The sequence below is a fragment of the Poecilia reticulata genome, linkage group LG13 (assembly GCF_000633615.1).
Source record: "Poecilia reticulata strain Guanapo linkage group LG13, Guppy_female_1.0+MT, whole genome shotgun sequence".
NCBI lineage: Eukaryota > Metazoa > Chordata > Actinopteri > Cyprinodontiformes > Poeciliidae > Poecilia > Poecilia reticulata.
The window spans coordinates 27,902,434-27,915,123 of record NC_024343.1 but is presented as its reverse complement, the minus strand read 5'-3'; the positions used below and the strand labels follow the sequence as shown (position 1 = coordinate 27,915,123).

The 12,690-nt window shown below is 36.2% G+C and overlaps 1 protein-coding gene across 2 annotated transcripts in view; it reads right to left on the bottom strand.

The window, feature by feature from the left end:
• fndc3a (fibronectin type III domain containing 3A) overlaps positions 1-9,308 on the bottom strand; it is a 56,665-nt gene extending 47,357 nt beyond the window's left edge. The window contains exons 1-2 of one of the 2 annotated variants that reach the window (XM_008426371.2): positions 8,864-9,308; positions 3,616-3,759 (exon numbers count right to left, since the gene is read on the bottom strand). In XM_008426371.2, coding sequence (XP_008424593.1) covers positions 3,616-3,726 — 111 coding nt within the window. In that variant the 5' untranslated portion in view covers positions 3,727-3,759; positions 8,864-9,308. The remainder of the gene's footprint in view (positions 1-3,615; positions 3,760-8,863) is intronic. The other variant, XM_017308326.1, reaches the window with a different exon arrangement.
• Positions 9,309-12,690: the final 3,382 nt, after the last annotated feature.

The following is a 12,690-nucleotide window of genomic DNA, read 5'->3' as shown; positions in this document are numbered from 1 at the left end:
TAAGCCTATAGGCTACTAACAGACAAGTTCAGTTTTCTAATCTAAGCATTTATTAATAGTATGCAACAACAAATAATATCAATTATATAAGGCAGAGTTCTAAGCAGCCATGTTGTGCATCATTAGATTATTTCTTTCTTGAGGCAAATACCTTGATGATAATTACAGTTAATAACCAAAAAGAAATGCAAACTAAAGAGTTTTGAAAGCCAGTTTACAGGATTTAATGAATGCATCATGACTCACTGAATGTGATATTTTTAAAACTATGCAGTTCAAAACAAAAGGCTTTTTGTTCCAAAAGGTTTTAAGTATGTAGGCAACTTTAAAATGTCTGGCCTATTCTAAAGCAAAGATGAAAATGTCTAATTTGAACGGAAACTACTGACCTAGAAAATGCAGACCGAAATATCTGGTCCTGACGTCATTTCAAAGAAAAGCACATACATTATGCTGCCCAAAAGGTTGCTCCACATGTCACTCTCCACTTTTCACTCTAATTGGTGTGCTGGCAGAGTTACATCCTCCTCAATAGCATATACTTTATATAAGAAAGAAAAATCTGTATTTGCCACTCTGATACAAATGATCAATGTTTATAAATGCATTTAAAATTAGGACTAGGTTTAAATTATTTTTTACAATAAATAAAGACAAAAGAATTTGATAATGTCCTTAAACATAGAAAAACATATCTAATTATTTGGGGTGCACCGATTTCCTTAATTTTGGGAGACAGGCAATCAGAGGATACTTATTTGTGAAGCCGATCTTACCCGCGAATCTTATCTACCTCAGCAAAGGTCTAAAAAGCAACCACTGTCCTCTTCTGCCTTTCGGTGAGAGGTTTGACTGATAGACCGGCAAACCAGGTCATGTCTGCACGTTTCCAGTTAACAATAGTCACCCCACTGTAACTCCTTTCAACCTCTAATGAATTTTCCGCTGATGTCTCACTACCAACTTACCGGCCTTCCTGTCCTTGCTGAAGAAAAATATTCCCACAGCATGATGCTGTCGCCACCATACTTCTCTGTGGGGCTGGCGTGTTTTCAAAAGCCACCTGCAGCATTCGTTCAGACCAGAGATAAAATTGCACGCCAGGAGACTACTAATTAGGAGACTTCTCCATTTTATTTATACGTTTTAGAACAAAGGGGGCTTGAATACATATGCAAATCTTAAACCATGGTTTTTTCCCCCCCCCTTATATTTAGGAATTCAGCACTAATTTGTGTTTGATCTGTCACAAAAATCTACATAGAATGTATTCAAAATAGTGGTTGTAAAGTGACAGTATGTGAAATAGCCCAATTCTTTTGCAAGGTACAAAGAAGCTGTACATGTAATAGTTTTATAATTATACACTAGATCTTTCTAAATGCATGTACCTGAATCTTTAAAATTAACTGTATACTGATAATACTGAAAATGGTGATTAAAAAGAGGAAAGAAAAACAGGCGTTATTCGTATATTAGCTGTGTCGGAAAATCTCTGAGCAGCAGAGTGGTAATGATGACAGTCAGGAAGCGGCAACAGCATTTTATTCCTTTAGCTCTCATAAAACTGAGTAAACACACACAAGGGGCATGTTCAGGCAATCAGGAAACCTTTGGGAGAGAGGTGGTAAGGTAACTGAATTCACAGAGAACACCTCCCTCCCAAATGAACAAAACAAGCAAAATTTGATCTCCAAGTGAACAAAGCCTTATTCAGGTGTGGGTTTTTCCACAGTGGAAAATGACTGAGGCTGGGTGGAAAGGCAGTTTTATGTGGCAGTGGTGATATTATCAAGCCTTGCCAGGAGTAAGACTGAGGAAATGACTGAAAGATCACTGTGGGGTCATTGCTATCCTCGGGAAATCAGGAGGGAAAAAAACCCCCAAAAAAACCGACGCAAATCAAACAAGTGACAAGCGAAATGACAAGAAATCACTCAGGCTTGTCAGGATAGCTTAATCTCACGCTGATACTGACGGGGCATGATGGGAGATAACCAGTATTATGTACATATATGGCAAAACGGCTATCAAAACTGAGAGAGATGCGGTTCATTAGCAGTGTGCAGCTGCTGCCTATGAACTCCGTTCAGTGAGAAACTGATGAGGACAGCAAATCCATTTGGTTTGTTTCAGTACTTAGTTGAGTAAGAACACAACCTGTTAAGCATGTTAAAAAGCTTTAAAAAAAACATAAGGGTTTCATAAAAAGGAAGATCAAAATGTTTTTAAAACACTCTCCGTTAATGCATTTTTCTATCTTACCAAGCAGGAATCTTTGAGAATTTAATGAAATCATTACCCAAAGAGGCATGTCGTCAAATAAATAATGTTAAGGTAATTAATGAATAGCTATCAGACTAATTCAAACAATGACATTTTTCTGCTGTCGATAAACAGCGCGACATGCAGGGCTTCAAACACTTGTGTGTTTTCTTAATGACACACAGGCCCCTGCAGGTTTATCCAAACAACCAAATACCACATCACTGCTTCCCTGCAACGCTCAACAGAATCTTACACTTTTTTTTTTGCCCCTGGTGTAACCACTTCAAGAGCTAAATATAAAACAATGAGGGATGCTTGACAAAAAAGAAAATTTATCGTTCTTCTTTCACAGTTCACCAGTTGCCAACTTGAGGCCACTGACAGAACATAAAAGAATTTCTCACAAATGTAACTCCAATGCATTGACCTGTAAGCAGACTAAAAGCAAAGAGAAAGGTTTCAAAATCAGAGGAGCCAAAGTGTTAAGCACAGTGGTGACATCATCATGTTGAGGGAGTTGGCATTGCGGAAAGTAGATGGTATAATGAAAGAGGAAGATTGCCTCTAAATTCTTCTAATTCACCTCCAGTGTCTCCTGTGGGGACTTCTATGGCTTGTTCTGTATTCATCTTATATGTGCTGTATTTACATCTCTCTTAATTTATATATCCATCTTTTTTATCCATCTCTCCCTTTATCATCTTTTATTCGTTTCACCAGCGTGCAAGTGTGTCTCGGAGGGTGTGAAGAACGTGTTATTGTCCAGCTTTTGTCAAGTTTGGCCTTTCATGAGACAGTGCTGAAAGTAGAGGTAGAACCAAGAAGGAGCACAAATGGGTAACAATGTGATATGGTATTAAGTAGATAGGCTGATGAAATGAATAACATTAACTGTGAACATGTACAATAACTACATGCAGTAATCTTCTCAACAGCAGGGTGTCACCCTTTGATGATGGCAGGTGAAGCTTTGACCTCAAATTAACAGCCGGTTAATTAGAACTTGGACACAATTATCCAAAACAACAAAATTGGTTTTCACATGGCTAAACTGAAAAACATTAATCTTATGAAATTTTCCCAACTAAATCTATGGACTATCCTTGAAATGATCCCTGATCGTTGGATAATATCAGCTGTACAAATCTCGGCTGATCACAGATCTCCCAAAATTAAGAAAATCAAGGCCGATTTATCAGTGTCCCCTACTCAGAACCTTTTTGATGGGTAACTTTTGGAAAAGTGGTTTTCCAAAATTAAAGTACAGCTCTAAATGCCAGGCATTTGGATATGAGAGCAACTGAAAGCAGAGAGCTAGTGAGTGAGCACAGAGATGTGTGTGTCTACCTGCTGGGGACCTTCTCCGTTGACCATGGCTGGGGGTGGTGGTGAGGCCAGGATTGGGAGTTCAGGGCTGAGAAGCTGGCCAGACTCCAGAGGTGGCGTGCGGTCTGCCATGTCTCCCTCATTCACACCACTGAAGAGGTGCTGCTGCAACAAACAAGACAATCATCAAAGGGAGAGTAATTGGTCAATGACAAAGGTTTAGGTGTCAGTTTTGAACATTATTTGGAATGTGCTGCTAAGAACATTTACTCAGATCATGCAAGGGATGTGGTTTCTGTCTGCCTGTTAGTAAGTTGCAATGAGTGAATCACTGAGATCAGTGACAAACTTCTGCAGTCACTGTTTATTTTTTTAAAACTTTCTACTCTTCTCTGAACAGAGTTAAGAATTTCATTTAAATGTCTTACTGCTTTCTTGTTAAGTGGGTTTACCACAAACAAAGTGCTAACATTTGCCACATCCTGTGATGTGCAACACAAATTAGTTGGTCAAATAGGTTAAAACTAGGCACGGAAGATATAGCTTAAAAAGAAAATATATTTTTTTTTATACCAATTACGATCTTAATTGATTTTTTCTTTTTTTTTCTTTTCTTTACCAAAATAACATTACATATGACAGAAAGTATCCTCCAAAACTTTTCATCCCATCTGGGTGTTGACCAGACATGACAAAGTCCAAATAAATACAAGTTGCAAAACAAGATGGTAGGCCCTGAACAGGAAACGCAAAAAGTGTATTAGTGGAAAACAAACAAAAAATAAAATAAAATAAAATCTTCATAAACAATTATGCACTCAGAACCAATGAGTAAAAGTAATGTTTGTAGTGTTCTGCATGGAAATAGGACTTTTAATAAACAATGTCTACCAGTAGGTCATTTAGTCATTTTGGTTCAATCAGGGGTTATAATCTGACTAATAATGCAACAGTTAGCTCAAATGGGTAGCAAAACTACAAGCAACAGAAACAGGGATATAATAAAAATTTTCATGAAATGATGCACAGTTAAATTGAAATACATGTGGTATTTGAGCATTCTAATTACTTCCAGAAATTCTCAAAAATATTTAAGAGAGATAAACTTGTCTGAAATGAAGCCTCTCATCACATGGCTACATTTTATTTTATATCCATATATCCATAAAATTATATGGCAAACCATGAGTCAAGCCAACTAGTAAAACAGAGCAGTTCATAAATGAACAGAAGAAATAGCTCCCTTCCTCTCTGTTAGGTGAGAGGTATCTGACTTATTAGAGATTTATTTTTAACCTTTTATTATTTCAACCACCATTTTGGGGCCTTATTTCTGCATTTAAACTATTCCGACGACAGATTAACATCAAGTAATCAATAAAGGTCTTAAAAAAGTAGATGTTTGTTTGAGCTTTATTTAATGTGTGAAGGAAAGCAAGCACACTTCAGATATAAAAATAAAAAAATCAGAATTAAATAACCGCAAATGGAAAACTGTTCACCCCCTCATTTCAAGAGAAGTTTCCAAGTATCTTCCCCACCCACAGCTGAGTCAAGCACTTAATACTACCCAATGTCTTCTCACACTCTTTAAATGACAAACACAAGAGCAAAGGCTTGCAGTGGTGCCACACTGTCTATAGTGGTAAAAAAATAGGCTTATTAAATCAAAGAATAAAAATGTTCTACATTCAAATCTGTAAAACTTCAGACTAAATCCTCACAGGGCAACATGTAAGAAAACACTGATATATTAAATACTCCGTCAAACAAATAAACACAATCGTCATCATAGAACAGTGGCATGTGTCCTTGAACCTAATTGGACTCCAGCGCATGCGTCCCTAAACCTCACAGTGATCTGGCTTATCTGTTCGATTAGCCCCTCCCCTCCTTATGCTGAAACAACAAAGTCATTTTGCAGTCGAATGGTGAATGAAACAGATTTAAGGGAACTATTCATACAAGTGTGGACTGACATGAGATTAGCAAAGTATTACGAGCAGATTTCAAGATAAACTGCAGACGGGGCGGTTCTTTCTCTCTGGTTCCAATCTGTTGGGATTAATCTTCTACAAATATTAGACTGTTTGTCCGTAAAAGGCCGCACGCTTTTTATGTAAATAGAAATGCTAAATCTGCTGTTTGATTCTTTAAAAAAAATTAAAAGTTGCACAATATGATTACATTTTAGTGAAATCACTGCTTATTTGACAGTTATACAAGATACATCCATTTCCTGCCTTGCCCTCAAGTCTCTCTTTCTGGATAAAAACGATTTATCTATGAACCTTTACACCACCCTCTAATAAAAGCCAGACAAAAACACCAGCTGACTCAAACGTTGCATTCTTATTGTGGCTATGATACACTAAAACCAAAGTTCAGTCCCTTCCTGTCAAAGCGCGCAACACACATAACTCCTGTAGCCAAACTGCGGCGACATCTGTTGTTGCCCTGATTATATATATATATATATATATATATATCTTTTTTTCGTGTTCATCCACAAAAACACCAGCTGCCTTTCGGTTACGGTTACAGTTTCAGTCGACACCTTGAACCAGATGTAGAGGATACTTTTTTAAAGCTCGATCGCCATTTAGTATGAACCGGGACCAAGCCAAAATAAAATTATTTTCTGGTTACTATGTCTTTAAAACAAACATATGCAAACAAAGTTCAATCAGGTGTAAATACATTTTAAAGCACTCACAACCGAATTAGATAAATCAGTCAAACTGCTTGTTGACACAAACATCAACCAATACACATGGAAACAACTCGGTGCATTTAGACATCAAGATGTTGTGAAGACTTGTTGAGGTTTAAAGAGAGCATCCGAATGGGGAAGAAGAGGAATTTAAATGGACTTTAAACATGGTGTGGTTGTTGGTGCCAGATGGGGCAGTCTGAAAGTTTCTGAAACTTCTGAATCTACTTCTGGGATTTTTACGCAAAACCATCTTTCGAGTTACCAGAGAACTGTCCGCAAAAAAAGAAAATGAGTGAGTTGGAGCTGTGTAGACAAGCTGGAGATAATGGCCAGTGTACAGGGCCAACAGTAGGTCGCATAATAGTTTGGGGCATATTTTCTTGGAACATGTTGCACCTATTCAGCATTTTTTTAAACCATCACAGCCTTCCTGAGTACTTCAGCATCTCCATTAGGGCTGCACAGTATTAGTCTATCCAACTACTGGGGAAAATGCATTTAAAAAGTTGCTTTTGGCAATGAAACAACTTGTTTTTTACAAATACCTTTACCTTGCAAAGCATTTCGCTGCAATAAACAAATATATTTCTAGGACAAATAAATCCATTGTATAGTACTTGGATGATCACCCATTAGCTGCACAGTGTACAGGGATATTGAGATAAACTTGCAAAGGGTTGACTACATAGTTACGAGTTATTAGACATTTATTTTATCCACTAAAAGACAGAAAATTAATCAAAACTTATGTGTAGAAAGTTTTGTGGGAATCCCTTTAATGAATTTTGGAATGAAGCAGTTTTTGGGATTTTGGGTTACTAATTACTCACATATTTAAACATAAATTGAGGGACTAGGTATATCCAACAATGTAGCTGTTTTGACTTTAACCATCACACACAAACTTGCCTGATGGTTAATTTAATATTCTAAGAAATCCGTTTTGTTTTTTTAGATGGTGTCAGGCAATGTGACAATCGAAAGGAGAAGGGGAAATGTGCATTAATCATAACTGATACTGACATTGCATCATTTACTAACAATATTGCAACCACATAAATTTAACTAAGCAGCCCTACTGTATACAATGCTTGAAGAGAGTTTGAATATATATAACATCTAACATAAAATGCAAGTCAGAACAACAAATCAAATTTGTTTCTTATTTCTGTACTTCACAGAAACCATGCTATTGTATTGCTTATTCACTTTGGTCAATATTAATATTGCATAAGGTCACTGCACAATCTGCTCCAAAACTTTGCTTTACAAACAGAAATGTAAGTATTTTTTAATTTTGCAGGAATGAATTCTACTAAGTCCTATAATTATAGATACATATGCAACTATTAGCAAATCTCTGGCTGCAGCTTGTGGACAATTTCCTTGATTTATGCCAACATTAGTAGCTACTCCCCCCCCTTAAAGAGCATCTTTTTATTTGATTTAGTGAATCCTAAATAAGGATGTGACCGTACCAGAACTTTGCAATCATTTTCTTTGAATTCATATGAAAATCATTTTTCAAACACAAGTTCAATTTATCACTTAAACTTAAAAGGTCTGTGGTAAGATAATGTCTTCCATTATGTATGTTCCAAAAAATAAAAATAAAGAATAAGCTGATTTAAAAGGCATTGATATGCCACGAGTTACAGATAGTTTAAATAAACAGAACATTAGCCGTATGATTTAACTATATTTCATTTAAAAATAAATGAAAGCAATGTAGTATCTTGCTTTAATTTAATATTATATTAACTTATACGTTAACAAAGGTGTATGAATTAAGTAAAATGAAAAACATTAAGACTCCTTTAGGTCTTTAAACCCCCATCTTGACAGTCTTGGTTTCACTTTAATGTTGTGTGAATCATCTGTAAATAACTCGTTTTTTAAACTAAAACGATGCTATAGATCAACTCACCCAACAGAAACCAATCCTTCAACCATGTAAAAAAAACAACAACATGTTTTTCAACGCCGTTTAAGCTAATACTTTAGCTCATCCCAGTCTGTTAAACTGAACAATAGCAATGCCAAAACTGTTCCACTACCAACTCAAATATTAAGGCACACGACTCAGCTAAAAACTGCCTCGAGTTTGTTTAAAGTTCTACTGAAACCCAAACCTAAAGCTGAAGTTCTGCTGCAACACCTGGAAATCATGTGTTCTGCAGACATGTAACAGCTGGCCATCAATTCAGGGAACCCATTAGATAGGCTTGTTGTTTTGCTCTCTTCGCGACTCTACAATATTTTTAATCAACATTAAAGTCATAAAAACACTAATAACATAATTCAGGGTCTGTGCTTCTTATTTTGTTAGCTAAGTTAAGCAGCCACCGTGCAGCTAACTGAAGTGACTACAGGTGTCTACTTAGCGTTATGTCATAGCTATCTATTATCCAAGTCTAACATAACCTTTCAGTCAGCACACTGACACATAATGACCTTACGGTGAATTTAGAGTTTCTTTAATAAACGGGAGGGGTTCATACATTATTGACTGTCGCAGCAGAAGTGGGGAATGTTACAGCTAATGTTACTCACTCAGTCAGTTGGCACAGCAGCAGCAGTCTTGACTGACACGCCGATGCACAATGATGTTTCCAACACAAGCTCTTCCTGGGAACCTTTAAATGTCAGTAGGCTACAAGCTCCAGCTACCTTCTGCGACACCTGAGACTGAGACCTCGCTAGCTACCTGGATAAACACAGGAAAAGGCTAAATTTGTCATGCTAGCATTAGCTACCTAATGCTACCTAGCAAAATAGTTCGCGAGATGATGATGATGTGCTTTTTTCTCGTCGTGTAAGCGACGGCGTCTCTGTGCTAACTGCGCCCTAATCAGATCAGGGCTAACCAGTCAACGACGACAAAGCGTAGCTGTCAGTTTTATCGAGATAACTTTCCATCCGCAGCCTTGCTCCACGAATAATAAAAAGCAGGAATTTTGCTTGCTGGAGCTTAGCGCGCATGCGCGACCGAGTAACTCTGACGAATCCCCTTTAATTCCAAGATAACGAAAATAAAATATACACAAGGTTGTTATACAGGGGTTAACTACCTTCGCAGGCGCGTGTGGGGTAAATTTGTGCTGAAATTAATGAACCTCGTTTGTTTGCGCAATTTTCTGTTGATTTTAAGGGGGACGCTATGGTTGACGTGTCTTAGAGCGGTTCGTCCAAGTCAGCCACAGACAAACAAATGTGTGCAAAGGGAGATAGCTTTTATTTTAATTTGCATTTGTAACTCTCTGCTGTATAATAACTAAACATCGTATGCTTTCTTAAAAATCTTAATCTAATCTAAATAGCTACTCATTTCCCACACAAACTTCATTCAGGTAAGAATTCAAGTAAAAAAGGTTAAGGTTCTAAATTTACAAAAAGTAAAAGGTTAAAACAGTAATATATGTTAGACTGCTTAAGAAAAAGAATTCTTTGAACTCTAATAGGTTGTTACAATCACAAGCTGCAATAAATTTTATAAGAATTTTATGTAGACGGAGTGATCTTATGTTGAACAAAAAGGGTAAGTGCGGAGAGGGGTTACAAAAAAGTGATGCACATTCTTCAGTCCACTTTAATTAGATGCCCCTAAGTAAAATCAATTCTAACGAATATGTGCTTATTTTCAACTCGAAAGATCCTATTCATAAAAGACCTCAGAGATTTGCTAAGAGAATCTTACTGAATAAACAATAACATGCAGACCAATTAGCACAGACAAGGCAAGGATAAAGTTGCAAAGAAGTTAACAGGGTCAGGTTATAAAACAGTATTCAAAGCTTTGTAGATCTCACAAATCTCATTCAATGAGGAAGCAGAAAGTGTATGGTAGAACTGAAAACCTATGGTCATCCACCTGAACTGACATTCCGATGAAGGAGAGCATTAAAAGCAGTTAGGAGGCCTGTTGTTCGAGATCTAAAGTTCCATTGGTAGGGTCTATTGGCAAGACATTGGTCAGTCACACACACCACAACCATGCCTCTGTGGAAGAGCGACAAGAAGAGAGGCATAACATTCACATTTAATGTTTACTGTAGGCCATATAGGGAACGGAATCACGCTGAAGATGGTGATCTGGTCAAATGAGACCAAAACTGCATTTTTACCCAACATGAAAAAACTATTATGAAAGATGGTGGTGGAATCATCATGTAGGGATGCTTGTTTTCAGGAGCACAGGATAGCCGATCAGGACTTCCTTCATCTTACTTTTTATTGAACAATAGGTGAAAATTACAGTATTTCATCTATCTATCTATCTATCTATCTATCTATCTATCTATCTATCTATCTATCTATCTATCTATCTATCTATCTATCTATCTATCTATCTATCTATCNTATCTATCTATCTATCTATCTATCTATCTATCTATCTATCTATCTATCTATCTATCTATCTATCTATCTATCTATCTATCTATCTATCTATCTATATATCTATCTATCTATTTTTTGTGTCTAAATAAAAGGATTGATTGATTGATTGATTGATTGATTACAATGTGTACGATATTTGTATTTCACCCATAGAGAAGGGTATTCACTCATATAAATGGGTTCAAAAGTATGAAATCCAAAAAGCTGAAATGTACAATCCAGTGTTTCGTGGCACCCATTTTTTTTTATAACGAAACAAAGCTCCAGACACGTTTTGTTTTGTAACTACTTGTATTGGAATAGGCGTCAGATATTCACAAATATGCGCATTGTCTTATCCCCCAACCACGCACAAATATGAGATTATCTAGAACTCCCCCTGCTGGACACATCAGCGTATTTAGAAATAATAATAAAAAAAGAAAAGTCTTGTTCTCTGTGATTGATTAAATGTTGAGCAAATACATGGGCTTTTAGGTAAATACTTTAGATAAGGTAATGTTCAAATTCTATTACCTGTTCTCTTTTTAGTTATGTTTGTAGTATTGTTGTAGTATATTTGTGGAAAAAAAGGAAATACAGATTTAGAAAGTGTGAGGTAGACTGGCATAAGGGACACACTGGCATATTTTTGTGAAATTAAATCAGTCTGATTTATACTTTCCTTAGAAAATTCCTTAGAAAATCTGTAAGTTGTAATATTTCTGATTTATGCGAACGAACAGTGTTTCAAGTATGAGCCATTTCTTTAAAAGAAATCTGACCGCCCAAAAGCATAAATTCTTTGTGGGTTATTGTGATTTCCTCTGGCGGTTGACTCATTTTGAATTTGCCTAATAAAATTATTCAGTGGAGCAGGAACCAAAGTGTGCGCCATAACAGACTACTCAGTAGGAGAGCAGAGAGCTTTCATAGTCACAGCTGTGCAAGAGGAAGCTTGCTATTTCTGAAGAGTTAAAATAAATGTGAGCAGTCCAGATTAATAAATATATAGCAATTACTGGTGACTTACATTATGATATCCTTACAAGATGTTTAGCATGTATGAGTTTAGTGAGAGCTCTACTGCCTTGCAGCTTGATATCTTTTTTTTTTTTATTAGTATAATTATAAGAAATTAAAATACAGCAAGCATACAGAGAAGAGTATACCAGATAACTAACAACAGCCAGGGGTCATTATGAAATCAGTTTAAAAGACTGAAGCGAGATAACAAATTTCAGGGTTTTGATTGTTTTACAGGTTTTTGAACAAGATGGTAAATCAAAAATAGCTATATAGACCAATCTTAAAATGATAATCATCATAATCAAAATAATAAACCAGAAGAGGGTATAAATTTGTTCTTAAAAGGTTCTACAATACCTGAAAGAATGACCTTAATCACAATATTGAAATTAGTCACAACATTATATTTTGTAACGAACTCATTGTAAAAGAATAAAGTACCATGATTAAATAATTGACTAACCAGTCAAATTGCAGCCTGGGGTCTTTCTGAATGCTGACACTGCGCATGCTGCCCAGGTCACTCTGTCAATAAACATGAAAAGATAGGCACCAACACCTCCCTCCCTCCTCTCATATAGATTATTATGCACACACAGCTTATATTGCACTTAATAGAACTTAAAATTAATGTTACATGAGCCACTACAAAATATAAAAGGATATTTATAAAAATACAAAAGTATATTTGCCATTAAAGCCTACTATATATCAATACCAATGCGGATGAAAACTGGTGTAATCACTGCAGTTTCCCAAGCATCAGAAAATTGCCACTACTGTCACATATGTTTTTTTCATGAAGACTTAAATAAGTTAACAGCTGTTAATATTTTTAACTTATGTTACTACTGTAAAGTAGAAAATAGGGAAATCAGTGCATAGATGAACAAGAGATCATTTGTTGTGCAACCGTATGAATGTTCAGCAGCCTCGTTGCAGTCGAAGTTCCTGTCTCCGAGTTTCCGTGAAGC